At 35.0% G+C, this 20,343-nt stretch overlaps 1 protein-coding gene across 2 annotated transcripts in view; it reads right to left on the bottom strand.

The window, feature by feature from the left end:
* Positions 1 to 19,419, bottom strand: part of LOC111582788 (SPARC-related modular calcium-binding protein 1-like) — a 29,309-nt gene extending 9,890 nt beyond the window's left edge. The window contains exons 1-9 of one of the 2 annotated variants that reach the window (XM_035957853.2): positions 19,133 to 19,418; positions 11,930 to 12,104; positions 10,234 to 10,461; positions 9,153 to 9,206; positions 8,496 to 8,543; positions 5,502 to 5,582; positions 4,026 to 4,218; positions 2,003 to 2,076; positions 1,684 to 1,777 (exon numbers count right to left, since the gene is read on the bottom strand). In XM_035957853.2, the coding sequence (XP_035813746.2) occupies positions 1,684 to 1,777; positions 2,003 to 2,076; positions 4,026 to 4,218; positions 5,502 to 5,582; positions 8,496 to 8,543; positions 9,153 to 9,206; positions 10,234 to 10,461; positions 11,930 to 12,104; positions 19,133 to 19,210 (1,025 nt within the window). In that variant the 5' untranslated portion in view covers positions 19,211 to 19,418. Of the gene's footprint in view, positions 1 to 1,683; positions 1,778 to 2,002; positions 2,077 to 4,025; positions 4,219 to 5,501; positions 5,583 to 8,495; positions 8,544 to 9,152; positions 9,207 to 10,233; positions 10,462 to 11,929; positions 12,105 to 19,132 lie in introns of both variants that reach the window. The other variant, XM_055011835.1, reaches the window with a different exon arrangement.
* Positions 19,420 to 20,343: the final 924 nt, after the last annotated feature.

Below are 20,343 nucleotides of genomic sequence, written 5' to 3'. Positions count from 1 at the left end.
GAAACATCTTCCATTCATGGTTGTTCTGTTTCCATAGAGGTGCAGGACTTTATCCATCCATCCATTATCTATACACCGCTTAATCCTCACTAGGGTCATGGGGGGGGCTGGAGTCTATCCCAGCTGACTCAGGTGAAGGCAGGGGACACCCTAGACAGGTCACCAGTCTGTCACAGGGCTACATACAGAGACAAACAATCACTCTCACATTCACACCTATGGGCAATTTAGAATGATCAATTAACCTCAGCATATTTTTGGACTGTGGGAGGAAGCCGGAGTACCCGGAGAAAACCCACACATGCACAGGGAGAACATGCAAACTCCATGCAGAAAGATCCCGGGAAAGCCGGGACGCGAACAAGGGATCTTCTAGCTGCAAGGTGAAAGTGCTAACCACTACACCACTGTGCAGCCCCGCAGGACTTTATATTTGCAGTTAAAAATATGAGTTAGAGGACACAGTTTTCTTCTTTCAAATCATTTACAATAAAGAAACCATATTCTACACGCTGTAAAAGGGCAAATAACACTAAAATATAACACAGTTTGATAGTTTTTTGTTCCTATCTGTGATGGAAGCATTTATAAACTAAATAATAAAATCTATATACATTCACTGTTGTTGGAATAAACCTGATAAAACCTTAAAATAGGGATTTCAAGGTAGCAGTTGAAGAGAGAATATTGTTTCCACCACAGAGGACGTCAACAACAAAACAAACCGCTGGATCTTCAGACTCATGTAATCAGATCTGACAAAGTGTTCGCGCCTCAGTCAAATCAAACCCAGCGGTCTTATTCACAGTGTTCCCAAACAACACAATAAAAACATCCCATTTTACAAGAAAAACAAAATCACCACATGACTCCTCCTCGGTTCTCCTTATCAGCGGAAACCACAGCTTCAATTTTCTCCAAGAACAACTCGCAAGCAAACCTGGAATTCATTGCCAGGAGGAAATATGATGGATATGAAGCTCTGAGAGTGTGTTGGCTGAGAATAATAAAAACACAGATGGATTAAAATGAGAAAAACTGGAGAGGTTATGAGGGAAAAGTGAGATGTTTGTACAAACAGATGGAAGGACCGAGGTAAGAAATGACTGGCAGTAAACAGATGGAAATTCATCTGAAAATTCAGTTTTTTGTTTAACTGCAGGCAGTGTTTACACAAATCAGATTGGAGACTAGTATGTAAACAAATCTGAGAGTTTAATAGGAAAATAAAACACACTTGACCAATAGAACAAATGCAGCGTGGCTCAAAAATGGTAAGCAGAGAAGCAAGTTGTTGGAAGATACATCCAGCATGGTGAAATGTCTTTCTACAGATGATTTGGTGCAACTCAAAACTAGACAAAAATTGTTGAAAATGACTCAAATTGTCATTTTGAATCATTTTTCAGTAATTTTGAACTAGTTTCAAGTAATTTTGCACAGTTTTCAAGTTGTTTCGGACATTTCTCATGTGGACAGGTTTTGGGTCTTTTCAGACAATTATGGATTACGTTGGACAAATTTCTAATCATTTTAGGCTGAGAGGACAATAAAATATAATGGCTGTTTGAAAATGGTGACATTTCAACCTGAGTTTCATTTTGATGAAGAAGAAGTCACAGTAAGTCAAATTTATCCCTAATTACACGACTGTGAAGTACAGTAGACACCAGCCATACTTACTGGTGTGGACTCAGAGTCCCAGCATGCTCTGCTTCCAGCTGCAGCGCTCTGACCAGACTCTTTAGGAACTGCTTCTTCCGAGCTCCAGGACAACCTGTAGAAACAGAATAAACACTATAAATCAACATGTTACAGAGTCTGCTGTGACAAGATTCTGACTTTAAACATTTTTTGTTGTTTTCTGCAATTCTTTCGATTCCCTTCATAAACTACAGACGAATTAAACAGGTAGAGGCGTTTAAACTGGAGAAAACAGAAAATACCTGACTATTGTGAAGAATATTTGCGGTTTCACTGATTGTTTTGCTGTCATATTTACCAGGTAGAGGCTTGTCCTTGTACTTCCTGTCTGTCGGAGCTTCTCCTGCCCCGGTGCAGTCTGGGATACGATTCCTGCAGAGACAGAATGAACAACTGACCATTAATCAAAATTACACCTGAAGTTTATATATCTTAGAACTGGGTTTGTCCATCTAAAAACAGCAATTTTAAAGCTATTTCTGCTCAACCATCTCTGACTTGCTTTTATCATAATTTACAGATATTAAATATGGTATCTGATGGTATTGAATATCTTTATAAATATTTGTAAAATAAAATTTTAGGCAAATCAGAGACAGTCGGGTAGAAATTGTTCCAAAACTTTGATGATTTGAGATGAAATAACCCAACTAGAAATGCCAAGAATTAGTAAACTATAGATTCTATAAGTCAAATATCAACATTTTTCTGAAAGCCTAGATTTTAAAAGTATATGAAGTTAGTATTTTAATGTGAACTACCGTAGTTTTAACTACAGGAAATAACCAGAGATTGAAGCCTCCAAAATATATGAAAATATTGCTGTTTATTCTTGAACTCATGACTCGTTCAGTTAAAAATTATGAATTTTAATTAGTTGAAAACAAACATGAGAGTTTATTAATGTCAAATAAAGTTCACTTTTATTTATAGAAAAAACTTAAAATGATAGATGTTTATGTAAAGTGTTTTCTGGTGAAGAAACAAATGTTAAAAATTAACCAAACATGTTTAAATATTGTAGTTATGGACCTACAATTTTAAATAGAATAAAAATAAACCTAAACAATTTAAATATTAGGACCCTAAAATATTATTTATTGCATACAATAACCTTACTAAATTAAATAATAGAAATTAGAGAAGTTATAAATGTGTTCTTATTCGCATAATCTGTGCCGTATATCATAAAACACAGCCGTAAAATATGAAATTTGTCTTCATACTGTGACAAATACACAAATAAACTGAATTAAAAGAGCGCATATATGCTTATAGCTACATAATATGATGTTGTAAACCAGTTGTTCTCAAAGTGGAGTCCAAAAAACAAATATAAAATTATTGTAAATGGAATATTTTAGCCATAATTGTCACAAAAGATAAAAACAGTTTACCGTCTGAGGGGTGATATTGGAGGATATGAGTCCTTGGCAGCTGTATTTTGGGTTTTGGGGTTTAAAAAGTGAAAATTTCCATCAAGATATTTTACCCTAAAAAGTTTAAGCTGAGATTATTACTTGATTAAAAGAAACTTTTGATAATAATTCAATAATTTAGGTCATCGATCAATCAAAAAATGCAATCAGTACTTGTCTATGGACATTATAAACCACCTTTTAGATGTTATATTCTCAAAAGGATGCTGAAAATGTAGTTTAATTCATTCTAAACACATCTATAGGTGGCTCAAATACTTAATTAATACCATATGTGACTTAAATTTATCTCATAACGTGCAGAAAAAAACAGTTTATTCTCCTGGGAAATTAGAAATACAGCAGGTTATTGTGTTCACATGTTCATTTAGTGAGACGTCAGAGTTTATTGGTGGGATCGAATCCATGTTTGACGGATGGAAATTTACCTGATAGCCTAAAAAATTTTCTGTTTATGTGAAGCTAATCAGGATATTAAATTTGTTAAGTGATTTTTTTTCTGATTAAACAGCACAAAGAATGGCTAGAGTGCAGGAGGAAGAATGAAATAAATATATATTTTAAGCCCCAGGGAGTTTTTTTCTCACATCAGTGAACCAAAACAAGACAAGAAAACATCCTCCAGCTGAGCAGCGACAACCAGCTGATAAAACCTCCTGAGAACAGAACAGTTTATCCTCATTTGTTCCGTCTTCCGTTTAAAGCAGAACCCACCTGGGAAACACGACAGTAACTGGTGTAAAATTGGATGATTAGGATGCAACGCTTCTGTACATTTATAAAGCGGTCAGATCTAATTAGGAGAAGAAGCATGGAGAGGACAGGAAGAGGATAAGGATAGCAGAGTTAATTAGTTAACGAGGTGCAGCTGTGATTGGTCACCGTGCAGATGTTCCCGGTAGAGGCCTCCCGCTGTCCACTCGGACACACCAGCAGTAACCGGTAGCAGAGTGACACTGGACGGGGCTGTAGCGTCCGTCTGCAGTGCATTCTGGGATAAAACGCTCGTCCTGGAAGGCTGAACGGATCTCAGAGAGCAGTGACGATCGCTCACGCTCACAGGTCAGAGGACTGTCTGTCAGCAAAAACACAAAAACACATTCTCTGTTATAATATATATATGTTTTTACCAACAATATGCAAACGTTTTTATGGAATCCAGGCAGTTTGAGTCACATTTTGACGCTCATTTTTCACTGCAACATAAAGTCCTGCAGTTTGTTCTCTGGGTGGCACCTGCAAACCTGTTCACCAGCGAATCTGTGGCTATTAAAAGTAAAGCAGTGTCTTCCTGCAGCGACACTCTGCTCCCAGAGCTCCTGCAACATTTGAAAAACGTCTCTGACTAGAGTTGAAACTCCTAAACTGTCTGAAAATGGTGACATTTCAACTTGAATTTCATTTTGAGGAAGAAGAAGAAGAAGAAGCCACAGGAGGTCAAATTTGGCAAGTAGGACAGACTGAGAGCATCTCTCATGATGTCACATGTCACAATTCAGGTCATTTGTGCCAAATATTCTCCATCAGATGCTACAGTAGAATCTAACATCGATAGTCCGACCCTGAGGGATGAATTCTTGCTGCACAACTTCTAAAAAACAACAAATTTCTTTTTGGTGGCGCTCCTGAACCGATACACCTCCTTCAGTCTTCAATAAACTGCAGTTTGTTCTCTGGGTGGTAGCTGCAAACCTGTTCACCGGTGAAGCTGTGCCTATAAAAAGTAGTGTCTTCGTGCAGCAACACTCTGCTCCCAGGGCTCCTGCAACATTTGAAAAGTGCCCCCTGGAAGTTCAGTTCTGTCTGTGACATCAGCTGAAACTCCTAAACTGTGCAAAAATGGTGACATTTCAACTTGAATTTAATTTTGAGGAAGAAGCAGCCAGGCAAGCTGAGAGCATTGCTGGGGTTTAGCTCGTAAAAGGGCACCATGACAAAGTCTCTTACGAAGCCTAATGTCCTCAGGCTAGCCCAAAAGGGTTAAACTGAGCCAGGATCAATTGCGATAAGGTTTTTGTATCCCAGTAACATTTATAAAAGCTCCTTTTGAAGTCTGTATAATGTGTTTATGGTTTCAAATGGTACTTTCAACACAGGATACATGTCTAGTGTGCTCATATTTGTATTCTAAATTATTAAATTGATGATTGATAATTGAATTTATTCAATAAATTATTAAAATTTACAACACCTGTGTGACAGCGGATGCAAACACAGGTTCTGGCTTTGATTCACACCAGCACTGATCCATTAAAAGTTTCAGTATATATACTATTATAGTATTATAGACACACATGCAGTCTGTGAGCTCCACATGAGTCCATCATTTCATACTAGTTCAGTAGCTCTGCTTCTTACCGGTGGGTCGCCGGACTGATCGGTTTGATTTGGGCTCAGAGTTCATCAGGATGGTGACCCAGAACGGAGGAGCCGTCAGCTCTGAACAACAAAGACAACAACATCACAACATGTTATTTCTGCTTCAGTCAGTCTGTGATGTTCTACAGCAAAACAAACCAAAGAGACAAAAATATCACAGAGGTAAAAAGTTCAGTTTCTCTTCTATTATCTTAAACTCCTATGGGTAGTGGAAGTGGCTTTAATATACAGCAGTGTTTAATTTAGGAGGAAACTGTCACAGTGGTGAAACTCTTCTTTAATGCAGACAACAATGCAGATGTATTTTTTTTAAATAGAAGTTCTGAAGCATGGAGGATATAAAGTCTGCTGAGGCTGCCGGAGTCCTGAATCTTTTCACTTCATCAGAGCATGACAGCTGTATGACACCAGGGAAGGATTCTAACGCTGACACTCTGACTTTATACACTTTAAACCTGCAGTAACAAGATTTTTTATCAACTCAGGGAACTGGAAACCAGCTGAGCTGAACACACACTGATGTATCTTCATGCAGAAAACTGTCACATACTGTATTCACACATACAGAGAAACACAAGAAGAGATTTGGAGTCTTATTTCTGGTAACTTGTTGAACAAAAGTCCACTCAGTTTCTGTTTTTTAGCAGCTACATGCTCCATTATGTTTACATTTCTAACTGTGATATCCAGAAATTTTCTTTAAACTGTCCATGAACTGTTGAAAAACTCTCCAAATCCTGCTCAAATGAGTCAAAAAAGAGTCCATAAACTGTCCAAAATCTGTTTTAAAAATGTCCAAAACTTGTTTAGAAACTGTCCACAAACTGTTTTTAAAAAACTGTCCAAACCCTGTTTAAAAACTGCCCAAAATTTGTCCAAAAACTGTCCATAGTCTGCTAAAAAATGATCCAAAACATGGTCAAAAAGAGTCCGAAGACTGTCCACAAACTGTCCAAAATCTGTTCAAAAACTTTCCTTAAAATGTTTGAAAACTGTCCAAAACCTGCTGTTGAAAATTTGTTTAGAACTCTCCAAGACATACCTAAAAACTGTTCAAAATCTTTTTTTAAAAAAAGAAAACTGCCCAAAACCTTTTTACTGTCCAAAGTGTCCAACAATGGACTGAAAAAAGTCCAAAACCTGATGAAAAACTGTTTGAAACCTTGCTTAAAAATAGTCTGAGACCTGTTTAAAAATGGTTCAAAACCCTTTTAGAAACTGTCCAAACAATGCTTGGAAAGCTTCCATAAACTGTCCTAATACTGTTTACAAACCTTTGTTAAAATATTTGAAAAATGTCCAAAACCTGCCGTTGAAAACCTGTTTAAAAATTGTCCAAATCTGTTTTACAATGGTTTTGTTATTTTAAGGGTGATTACAGCTACTTTGGGATCCCCTTGTGCTAAATTGAATATTCTAAGGAAAATTAGGAGGAATTTAAATAAAATATTACCAAATGGCAACAAACTGTGCTGCATATTTTCAGTCAGGCAGGAGTAAAGCAACAATCTGATCTCACTCTGTGGAGAACAATAAATGTTTTATTACAGAATTATTATGATTTAATTATGTAATCACTAGCTGCACTTATTATTAAAGGTCCCTCAGGTGACTTATGTTGTGATAAAACCGATTTTATTATTTTTTTTTTACATTTTATTTTTATTTGGAAAGAGCACATGTTTAAGTTACCAATTCACTCTTTATGCAGTACAGACTTTCCTTTTATATACATTTTTGGGCATCTTTTACTTATAGTATTGCATTTGGTACATTTCGCTCACAAGCCCACAAAAAGAAGAAGAAAGAAAAAAAAACAAAAAAAACCCCAAAAGAAAACAAAACAAAAGATAAAACCGATTTTAATTCATACTTTTTACTTCTTTGAGTCAATTGCAGTGAAGAGTTCTGTCTTCCCCTACTGGTCACAACAGTAACTACACAAACACTGTTGATGTGTAAATATGAAAATCTTCCTTTTGAACACCAGTTTTCTTGGTTGTTTATTAGTTTGTTTTCCTCCATAGACTCCTTTATGCTTCTAGCTGCTGCTTCAGTTGCAGTTCTGAGCAACTAATCATTGAAAAGCATGACTACTGGTGTGGCTAAATCTAATTTTGGTATGTTGTGAAATACAAAGAGATTGAGGAAGTCATTTGGCCTGAATCAAACTCAGCTGGAAAGCACTTTGAGTAAACTTCTGTTGTTTTAAAGGTGATAAATATAATCATCCTATCTTATCTCATCTAATCCCATTGTATCAGATTGTATCTCATCTCATCTCATCGTATCTCATCATATCTCATCTTATCTCATCCCAATCTCATTTTATCTCACATGGCCTTATTTCACTTCATCTCATCTCATTCTATCTTATATTACCTCATCTCATCTTCTCTCATCACGTCCTATCTTATCTCATCATATCTCATCTCATTTTATTTCTTATCTCATCCCAATCTCATCTTATCTCAACTCATCTCATTCTATCTTATCTTACTCATCTCATCTCTTCGTGTATTGTCTTATCTCATATCATCCTATCTTATCTTATCTCATCTGTTTTTATCTCATCTTATCTCATCCCAATCTCATTTTATCTCATTTAATCTCATTTAATCTCGTCTCTCCTCACCTCATCTCATCCTAGCTTATCATATTTCATATCATCTTATCTTATCTCATATCATCTACCTAAACTTATCTCATCTCATCTTCACATTCATATTTTTCTCTTTGCTCCATGCAGACACCATAATCCAGAGTGTGATCAAAACTGTTATTGATTTTCAAAATAAAGGCATACCCAGACACCCAGTGGTGACAGATTGAAACCTGAATCCAGCCAATGACTTCATAGATTAAACCATGTTAAATAAATGTACACGAGTATAAAACCCTGTGTAAACTCTTTAATAAATCACGTCTAATGAATCGGACTTGACTTCATCATTATAGAGGGTTGTTTGTCACCTGCAGGTTTTTTAGGATCCAGCGTAGGCAAAGGTTCATTAGCTTCATCTGAAACATTAAAAAGGTCAGTAATATAAGAAGAAAATGAAGGAATCGGGAGAAAAATGTGTAAAAAAAAAAAAAAAAAAAAAGCAAAGAAAAGAATAGAATGTGTGAGAAATTCACACAGAGAGCGTTTTACACTGCTCACGTGTAAAACAAATGTTGGAAATGTCTCAAAGAAGTGTTATTTTTGACATGTTGGATCATCTGTGCTGAAAGGTGGATGGATTTCTTGCATTTATGAAAGCAGAGTTTGCAGTTACAGACTTTCCTGCAGGAGTCAAATTGATTCTAGTGGAAAATCTGATTCAATAGAGCAAACAACAAAGCAAATCTGATTAAATTTTCCAGCATTTAAGAGAAGTTTCAGACGTTAAATGTTTGTTATTTCTTTTCTTCTTCCATCATCTGTGTTTTTGTAAAGATGTGAAAACTGGAGAACAGAGAGAAAACTATACATTTTTGGAGTCTTGAAATCCTTTCAGATTTTTCTGGCAGAAAAATTAGCAGAACGTCGAGCCAGACAGAAAAAAAGAGAAACATCAAGACTAACTGCCAGTAAAAGTACAGCTGGTGATCATTCTGTGTTTGGCGTGTTTTAACATTTTTTCTTACCTTCGATCGCAGCTGAATCTGTATCAGTGTGCTGGACCAGTTTGGTGATGAGATCTGTTCGGAATAATGTTGAAATAAAACACCTCAGCATGAAAATACACACACAGTCTCATCTCATCTCACCTCATCTGATCTCATTCTATCTTATCTTACATCATCTCAACTCATCCTATCTTTACTCATCTCACCGTAACATATCTCATCTCATTGCATTATATCTTATCTTATTGTATCTCATCTCATCCTATCTCATCCCAATCTCATCGTGTCTCACCTTTTCTCATTTCATCTCATCTCACCTCATCTCATTTTATCTCATTCTATCTTCTTACCTCATCTCATCTCATCTCATCTCATCTTATCTCATCTTATTCTGTCTCATCTCATATCATCTTATCTCATCTCATCGTATTGTATCTTATTGTATCTTATCTTATTTCATTTTATCTCATCTCATCCTATCTTACCTTATCTCGTCTTGTCTCATCCTATCTTATGTCATCTCATCGTCTCTCATCTCATCGTTTCAGATTGCATCTCATCTCATTTTATCTCATCTTTTCTCACCTCATCCGATCTCGTATCATCCTATCTCATCTTACCTTACCTCATCTCATCTCTTCCTATCTTATTTTATCTCAGCTCATTGTATTTCATATCTCATCATATCAGATTGTATCAGATCGTATCGAATCTGATCATATCTCATCTCATTTTATCTAATCTTATCTCATCCTGTCTTATCTCACCTCATCCTATCTCATATCATCCTACCTCATCCTATCTTATCTTAACTTCTCTTATCGTATTGTATCTCATCTCATCGTATCAGATTGTATCTTATCTTATCTCATTCTATCTTATCTCATCTCATCCCATCTCATCTCAAATGAATATTCAAATTTTTCTCTGTGCTCCATGCAGACGCCATAATCCGGGGTCTGATCAAAACTGACATTGATTTTCAAAATAAAGGCACATCCAGATGTGGTGACATTAAAACCTGAATCCAACCAATGACTTCACAGATTAAATGTGAGTATAAAACCCTTTATAAACTCTTCAATAAATCACGTCTGACCGGTACAGTTGGGGACGACATGGAGGACCGTTGTCCCGCTGACCGGTTTTCCATCCGGCATCGAGCACCAACAGTATCCGGTCTGGTTGTGGCACTGAGTTGGCAGGAAGTGACCTTCAGAGCTGCATTCGGGAACGAAGACGGCGGATGAAGGACTGAAACTGCTGCTGAGGGTTCGAGCCTCCAAAACCTGAGACCGAACCAGCTGGCATTTAGTCTGCACCGGGTCTGAGATGGAGAGAGAGCAGAGGAAGATCTGAATTCTGACAACAACACAGGATGCAAACAGTTCCTTTAAAACAGGAAGTAGTAGTAGTGACAATAGTAGTGGTAGTAGCAGGAGTAGTAGTCGTAGTAACTGAAGGACTGGAACTGGTGCTGAGGGTTCGAGCCTCCAGAACCTGAGACCGAACCAGCTGGCATTTAGTCTGCACCGGGTCTGAGATTCCTTGAGTTCCTTTAAAAACAGGAAGTAGTGATTGTTGTTTTTAGTGAAGTAGTTGACTGAGTCTCTTTTGTCAGAGACTTCTGGATTGTTTTAACTCATGAATGTGGCTCATCATGTTGACTTTTCTGCCTTTTCTTCCATTTTAATGCCTCGGGGAACTAAGGAGTTGCACTAAACAGCTTTTAAAAACACAACAAGCATGAGTTTTACGAAGAAAGCTAAATTAGACACGAACCATTTCACGTTTGTTTGTTGTCCGAATGAAATTAAAATGGAAATTAGTGACCTGGAAGAAACATTTTGCTATTTTGCATCAGAGGTCTACATCCAGGAGAATTTACGATATGTTCACGCTGGTTTGTTTACATCTGTGACGCTGATTTTTAATGTGGAGATAGAAACAAAAAGACAACAACAAGACGGAAAACTTGAGGCTGTTTGAACAACAATATCTCAGCAACTATTAAAGATTAAAACCTGTAATTCGTTCATTCATTATTCATCATGTTATTGATTCAGAATTTGTGATTTTAGACAAATAGATCAAATAAACTCTGATTATGAGCGATTTGAAACATGAAACAGAAATTAAGCCGTCATGAAAAAGTCTAAATTTTGAGCTCATATTAACCAATAAAATTGACAGTGCAGAAGTCAATTAGTGATTTTTTCTGAACCACATGTAGCTTCATGTCACAATAATACAAAACTAAACACGTGGAATAGTTTTAATATGAAATACTTGGTCAGAAAAGTGAGGAAAATAACTTATTTTCATTGGAAGTTTCATAACTGACTAAGCAGGTTTTACAAGTCATGGCACAAAACTAAAATATCAGTAGATAATCTGACTCCAGTAGAATTTTTGAGTCTACTTTTTCAATGTTACAGATTCAGAATCAATAACATGATGAGAAATAACAGTGAAAATTTCAGGTTTTCATCTTTAATGGTTGCTGAGATATTGTGGTTCAAAAAGTGAGACAAAACCTGCTGAAAGTGGGTCAACGGGCAATTTAAAAACAACGTTATCTCAAAAAGTATTTGATATGTGAAGCTAAAATTCCACAGATACCATTTTAAATATGTGTAGTTTGAAGTAAAAAAGCTTCAAGTTAATCAGAGGTGATCAAGGTGAAGAAACCTGATGATTTGAGATGGAAGTGTGAAGATACATTTTTGCTCTTGAAATCTAAACAAAGTAATGAAAACTAACTTTACCGTCACCAGCAGGTTGCGGTTGTGTACCTGAGCAGTGTGTTTGCGGGGCCAGGCGGAGTTGTGTGTTGATGCACTGAGCTCTCTGGAAGGCGCACAGCGATTTATACAACCTGCCGTTGCTGCCGCAGACGGCTCGGTGGCGCCCCCGGTGGCAGTCCAGGACACAACCACGAGGCCACATGTTCTCTGTGATCAGGAAAGGCTGCAAACACAGAAAAACACACAAAAAAACCCACATAAAACGCATAAAAACACACAGAATTACACTTAATTTACACATAGTTTGGCTTCCTGCTTATCAATTAATATATTATATGCACTGCGCCCCCTGGTGTTCATCACTGGAAATGCATTTACTTGACGAACTTGATTGACATTGAATAACTCCACTATTAAAACTGTATAAATGTCCTCATTAGACCATCAGCATCAGACCTGAATAAATCAAAATGTGAGTTAAAGAAGGTTTTATTTAACTGAGTTTGTTCTACACCTTATATTTTAGATATTTTACCTGTGAGAGCTTCAGTCCCGCAAACTAAGGAGGATAAATCCACTAATTGAGGTTTGACGGCAGCTCGTTTCCTGCAGATTTGTGTTATTCCTACATTTCTGGAGCTCTGACAGCAGGACTGAGTGACATTTTTCACCATTTTACAGCTAAATAGGATCTTTTGAATGGATGTAAACTGAGTCACTGACAGCTGAATATGTTGGAAAAACTCACAGCAGCCAATGGAAACATGTTTTCTGCCCAAAACATTCCTGATTCCTGATTCTCTGCCAGCAGATTTTAATGCTGTTTGCCTCCATTTCGTCTTCTCCGAGCTGAAATAATACAACAAACTGCTTCTATTCACTCTGTGAGGGAGAATTACTGCTGCTAATAATAAATATTCATAAACCTCACACATCTACTGAGGCTCAGATGTTTGTTTTTCTGTTTCTGTTTATGACAGAAAATGTTGTGGACGAAAAAATAAAAATTTCAGCAACTTCTGTGGCGTCTGATAGTTTTAACACAGAGACATCCGGACTCTTTAGAATAAAAGTTGCTTTCAAGTCACTTCAAAACTTGGCACAAAGTTAAATTAGAACAAATGACTGCACTGTTTTTAAAACTGGTTTCAGACTGGATTCAGTTTTTTTTTAAATTTTAATCACCAAAATGATTCCATTTATCAGAGTCAGAAGCTGTAAAAATTAAAAATTTTGTCAAAGTTTTAACTTTCCAACAGTCTGTGAACACATCATTTGTGATGAGTGGTTCCATCAGAAAAATGTATCAAATCTGAGCTTAAAACCAGAATATTTCAAGCTTAAAATAACATTTTAAAGTTTGGCAAAATGAACCATTTCTACCAAATCCTTCAAAAAACAAACAAAAAATTGCGCATGATTCAATCAGCAGCAATCAGCAGGTGATATTTTGTAGTATATGAAAGCTTTTTAAAAAAAAAAAAAAATCACCAAAATTATTCCAGTTATCAGAGTCAGAAGTTGAAAAACTGAAGTATTTGTCAAAGTTTTAACTTTCCAACAGTCTGTGAATGCATCATCTGTGATGTGTGGTTCTGTCAGACAAATTAACCAAATCTTAGTTCAAAATCACAATATTTAATCAAACTTACATTCTAAAGTTTGCCAATTTCTAACAAAAAAATTACTCATGATTCAATCAGCAGCAACCAACAGTCGAAGATGTTTGGATGATGAAAGCTGTTCTTTCAAAAAATCACCAAAATGATCTCCTTTATCAGAGTCAGAAACTGTAAAAACAGAAAAACTTATGAAATTTTAAACTGTCCGACAGTCTGTCAATGCATCATTTGTGATGAGCAGTTCCATCAGAAAAAATAAGAAAATCTGAGCTTAAAACCATAATATTTTAGGCTTAAAATCACATTTTAAAGTTTGGCAGAATAAACCATTTCTACCAAATCCTGTAAAAAACAAAAAAAAAAATTGGTTTGGGATGAACCGGACAGAAGAGTGAAAGCAAAGCAACCGACAAATGCCACACATTTATGGGAACTTCTGCAACAGAGTCAGGAAGAACTTTCTGAAGAATATTTGATTTCCATTGTGGACAGAATGTGTTCAGCTGTGAAATCTGCCAAAGGTGGTACTTTGACGAGTCAAAAGTTTAGAATACACTTTGGTTTCTAACTTCATTTGTTTATTTGTTCTATACGTTCATTTCAGAGTCCAATGAGACATAAACATGCATAATTACCAATAAAAAATTGGGGCGTTCTAAAACTTTTCACTGGTAGATGGTCTTTACAAGTGGATGTAAACTTTAGTTCCTGACTGTAATTCCACTAGAAGTTTATACAACTCAGAAAGATCAATTATCTTTAGTTGTTGATCCCAAACATTATTCTTTTGGTGCTCAGTGGAGCTTTATTGGTCTAACAGTCTGGTAAATACATGAGAAGTCGACAAACTGTTGCTTAAACTCTTTTTGTTGCGTCTAAACCTGATTCCTCAGAGTGCAGTGGGTCCAGGTGCAGAGTGTTGGGTGACTGAGTTTCCTGTCTGTCAGGTCGGAGCTCAGCCGCCACAATAAGCTCAGTGTTACGACAATTAGCAGCAGTGTTTCTGCGGCTATAAAACTCCAGCCGTGAGTTTGTAAAGAGGCTGGAAGTGAGTGAGAACAAGCCTCCACTGTCCACCTTCCAGATACCTCCGACTGCTGCCGAAGGAAAACATTCTAACTCATCTCCTGAGCTTTACTAAATGTGATGTTTGGATGGAAACGGTCTGCTGATGCTGCTGAAAGACCTGTTGACACCCAACAGACGGATTCAACAAACTGACTGTGAATCCGGCGGTTAGTTTCTCTCATGCAGATCATCAGCAGACACACTGATGATGATGATGATGATGATGATGATGATGATGATGATGATGACAAGTTCACACACAACCTTCACACCTCACCTTCTACACACATTTACTCTGACAAACAGACTGACTGTGGAGAAAACCAGGGTTTCTGTATATTTTCACACATTAAGTACAAATTAGCTGCACTTTGCATTAACTGCTGACCAGTTTGTTCAGTTTTCAGATGGATTTATAACCTTTTAAAGGAGCAGCTGCATTTAGTTCATGGAAAAAAATAAATCAACTTGCAGAGACTTAATACCAAAAGCAGTTTGGTCTGAAAGGAAGGTTTTCCCTTCAAAAATATTTAAAAAATCAGCAAAACCTGTGCAGTTGTCAGAACCTGAAGCTGTAAAAACTGAAAAATTCCTCAAACTTTCAATGTTCCAACAGTCTGTGAATGCATCATGTGCAACGTGTGGTTCTGTTAGAAAAATTTACCAATTTGTAGCTTAAAATCATGATATTTCATAAAAATCACATTCTGAACTTTGCCAAAATCAACCATTTTTACCAAATCTTGTAAAAAAAAACAAACAAACAAAAAAAAACTAAAATTCTGTGCATGCTTTAATCACCAGCAACCAAGAGTTGAAGATGTTTAGTAGATGAAAGTTTTTTTTTTAATCCCCAAAATGATTCAATTTATCAGAGTCAGAAGCTGTAAAAACTAGTAAATTCTTAATTCTTAAGTAAAGTCTTAACTGTCCAAAAGTTTGTGAATGCATCAGAAGTTATGTTCAGTTCTGTCAGAAAAATTTACCGAATCTGAGCTTAACATCATGATATTTCATCAAAATCACATTCTAAAGTTTGCCAAAATAAACAAATTCTACCAAATCCTGTAAAAAAAATAAAAAAACAAAAAAACACTTAAATTCTGTGCATTGACTCAGTCATAGATGTTTGGTAAATGAAAGCTTTTTTTTAAATTACCAAAATTATTCCATTTATCAGTACCTGAAACTGTAAAAACAGAAAAATTCATCAGAGTTCCAGCTTTCCTACAGTCTATGAGCACATCATGAGTGATGTGTGGTTCTCTCAGAAAAATTAACCAAACCTAAGCTTATAAACACGATATTTCATTACAATCACATCATAAAGTTCACCAGAATAAATAATCAATCACCAAATTTTATTTAAAAAATGTCAGTAAAGCTCAGGAATCAATCAGCTGCAAACAAAAGCTGTAAATGTTTGGTGGATATAAAGCCTAAATATGCAATAAAATACTGAAGTGAGGAATTAAAATTCTGTCAGATTTGATCGTTTCTGCACTGAAACGTTGGAACAGTTTGTCTGAAAACAGATGGAAATGTAGAAATCTTCAAACATGAACGTATAACTTCTGTCTGATTTTTGATTAAATTTGGTTTATAGACATTTCTCCCTTTATTTATTCATCTGTTTAATTACTTTTTTATTGTTAAATTTTGACTTTAATTCTATTTCTCTGTCTTTATTAAATTTCATTGAGTTTTAAATCATTTTACGGTAATTTTTTTGCCTTTTTAAAAATCAATATGTAGGTTTTCTAGTTGTTTTTTTCTCGCATATTGTCTTTTTATTCTTCTTTTTACCTGTTCTTGCTTATTATCAGCTTTTCAATCATCTGTGCAGCAACTTTAACTCCACTAAACTATATAAAAGTTGCTAAAGGTCTAAAAACCTATTTTTAATCGTGTTGCTTGTTTCATTTATACTAAACCAAACTTCAGCAAGATGCAGATCAGAAAACTCTCCATCTGGAAGTCTGGAAGGTAAATTAAGAGCTTAAATGTTGTCATTTTGCTTGGAGGATTTGTAAAATAAAACTTTTCTCTAGAAAGCTGCAATAAGAGTTAAGACGCAGGTGTCAGAGTTTTCCAGAAGCACCTAAATGCACCACAAAAGAGTGTTTTTGCTTCTTTCTGTTGTGTAAAAACAATATTTTAACCAATAAATTATAGTTGTAGGATGATTTAGGTTCAATTAATATAAAAAAAAACTACATTAAGCTTCAAAAAAGGTTTACAGGAAAGCTTTAATATAGTTTATTTTGCATCTATTGTATGTATTTTTTCAGTAAATCTGTGGTTGTAAACAGTAAAATTGCATTTATTGGTATACTTCGTAATATTTCAGTTTAAAATTTTAGTTTTTAATGTATTTTTCCTTTAATCTGCTATATTTTTCCTCTCATAGAGATGTTGCTGTGTTTAATATCCGTCATATTTGCTCATGTACTCTGGGATATTTGTCCAGCGCACAGTTTAAATAAATTACTGGATTACTGGGGTGTTTTTCACACTTTCCCTGGAGAGCAGCAGGTTAAATATTTATCTGTATGTTTGTGGTTTTGGCTGGTTTTTTACTCCTCCAGAGAGTTTAAACCTCCAGAGAATAAACCCAAAACAAACCTCCTGATTAACCTCTTTATGCTCCAAATAAACACCGTTGGAGCCAGAAAAAATACAAATAAAACCACGTAGTTCAGGGACTGAATTAACTGAACAAACCATAAATTAAATGCACTTATTTAACACTTTTTATTGCCTTTTTTTGCTCACTGAAGCAGCAGCAGTAGTGGAGGAATTTTGGATTCAATATCAGGAAAAAAACTTTTTTAGCTGCAATTCTTCAACAATTTACTGCTTTTTGTGTTTTTTTTTTTTTTTTTTTTAACGGATTTTTGCTGTTTTGTTAAATTACAGACACAAACTCATAAAATTACAGGAAACGTACATGTTGACTGTAAAATTACACTGTTAATATTTTTAAATATTAGCCATTATTTTCAGTTTTTACAGTTTATGAACTGTTTTTTTTCCATACAGTTTGTCCTGACACCGTTGCTGCCAGATATTCACATTTTAAAGGATTTTTTTAGTGTATAAATTGCAAAAAATTCCACATTTTTTAACAATTTTTTTTGAAAATTATATAGTGGTATTTTATTTACTCTGCTTTGTTAAATTACACATTACAAAAAAATCACTGAAAATGAAGGGTTAACCATCTGGCTAAAAATGTAAACAATGCAAGGATACTTTTTTTATTTAAAAAAAAAAAATTTCACTAATGGTATTTATTTCTTTTACAAAATTTGACAGTAAAATTATTTTATTTAATGCTGTATTGAAATAATATTTTTTTTTTTGCAGATTTCTGCTTTTATTTTAAAGAAAAATGGTGAAGGATTGAAAAATGTTAAATCATTTTTAGGCAAGTTTAAGTTTTTTACTATTATTATTATTATTGTTGTTATTTTTATTATTATAGTATTCTTGTTTATTGCAGAAAATGTCTAGTAAAATCCCCCCAAAACAGTATTAATTTACATGTTTACTGTAAATTTTTTTCTAGTTTTTAATCAGCAGATTTTGACATTTTTAAGGATTGTTTTTGTGTTGTTTTGTGTTCATTATTTAAAAAATGATCCATTTTTACTTTTTGAAAAGTATTTTGCAGATTTACCCTGCTTTGTTAAATGAAGATAAAACAAAGAAACAAACAAAACAAACAAAAAAAAATCACAGAAAAAAAAATCTATTTACACGTTAACCATATGGCTAAATCTATAAATAATGCCAAAAATATCTTTCTTTTTTTACGAATAGTAATTTTTTTCTTTTGCAACATTTGATAGTAAAAAAATATTTTATTTTCTGCTGTATTAAAATAAACAAAAGAGGCTAAAACATTTTGCAGATGTTGACAGAAAAATGGTTAAGGATTAAAAAATGTTAAATCGTTCGTAGCTAATTTTGATTGTTTTGAAAAGCGATATTGTATTCTTCTTCTTCTAATTATTATTATTATTCCTGTTTTGTTACAGAAAATATCAAGTAAAATAACCCAAGAAAGTACTGATTTACATGTTGATTCTTAAGAGTCCTACTTGTACACCATCTACACAGTTTTTATCTGTATATCCATTGTGTACATAATTCTATATTTTTTAGATCTCTATATCCCCTGTGCGCTCTGCTCTTATCTCTGTATGTTTAATATGCTGCTAGTTTCTTGAATTCCCCTTGGGACCAATAGAATAGAATAGAATAGAATAGAACTGTTTCTGTTATTTTCATTAGTTTTTATACTTTTTGAATGATACAGTATTCCATTGTCTTTGAACATATCTTCAGTTTTGTTTTTTTAATATTTTTTTCAGTGATCTGTAATTTAACCAAATTGGGAAAATCTGTTTAAAAAAAAAACTAAAAATTTAATGAAAAAATATTTTTAAAAAAACAGTATCGTGCAAAGACTACAGTAAAAAGCAGGGAAAAGATTAATACAATAAAATAAAATAAAAAATAAATATAAAATCTGCGGTAGTTTCCGGTAACTTACCGGCTTCCTGTCGGTCTGAACGGACTCCGTCAGCAGGAACAGCAGCAGCGCGCGGCAGGTGAAGGTGAGCGCGAGCATCGTTGCCGCTGCGCCCGCGAGACGCTCAGAGAGTTCGAAGCGGAGCGGAGCGCGCGCGGCCAGACTGTAAATAAAACAAACAAACAAAGAACCGGCGGAGCGTCACGGAGAATCCACGCGGAGCTTCTCTCCCGGTAACACCGAACCGACCATGCTGCTGCCGTCCGGTGAGCGCGAGCTGCTCACGGGAGCCCAGACGCACGCGCTCAAGAAGAAACTCAGTGGACTGCCCACTTCCGCTGAGCGCGAGACAGAAGCAGCTCAGGTTTATTATTATTAGTAGTAGTATTATCACATGTTGCATATTATCACTGCTAGAAAGTAACTAAGTACGTCACACGTGTACTCAGTTACTTTACAGCAGTGATAATATGCAGCATATAGTCGCTGTCAGAAGGTGACTAAGTATATATCTGAGGGATTTTACTGGAATATTTCCGTTTTATTTTCCTTTCTGCTTCTACCTCGCCATATTTCTGAGGACAATATTAAATTTACTGCAGTAATATTACAGTTTTAGTTACTTTCAGATGAATCCACTAAATCGTTATAAATATTATGTACTGAAGTGACATCTGGTGTCTCAAATTACTGTTTTCCTTAAGTAAAGACATTTCTTACATATAAGGCTCATTCCAGAAGTAGAGGACATTTTACATCAAATTTCAAATAATCCACGTACAAAATACTAAAACATGCAGTTGTTGTGTAAATGTTCTTGTCCTGAAACCAAATCAGAAAAAATAATAGGAGAAAAAAATGTTTGAAAATATTTTTAAAATACTAAATAAGTCTGGAGTCATTTTTCTCTTGTCCCACCCCCCTGATGACCAAACTGAATCTCAAATAAATAATAAATAAATTTAAAACTCCTTTTTTTGGGGGTATTTTTTTCCCATTGATGTCTCTTGTAGTTGTGGGAACATTTTAATTTAATCAACATAATATTTTAAATAATAATTATTATACATGGAACATGTCCCACAACAACCTTGTTAGCATAACCTTTTATCTGGTAGAAGAAGAAAACAGTGAATCACATGAAATGCTGGAATTAACATCATCAAACAGTTTTCCTAAACAATATCTAGAGCAAAGCTGTGTTCTCTCTTCTATTTTCCATATTTTCATCA

Source organism: Amphiprion ocellaris, chromosome 7 (genome assembly GCF_022539595.1).
Source record: "Amphiprion ocellaris isolate individual 3 ecotype Okinawa chromosome 7, ASM2253959v1, whole genome shotgun sequence".
Lineage (NCBI taxonomy): Eukaryota > Metazoa > Chordata > Actinopteri > Pomacentridae > Amphiprion > Amphiprion ocellaris.
This window is presented reverse-complemented; position numbering and strand designations above follow the sequence as displayed.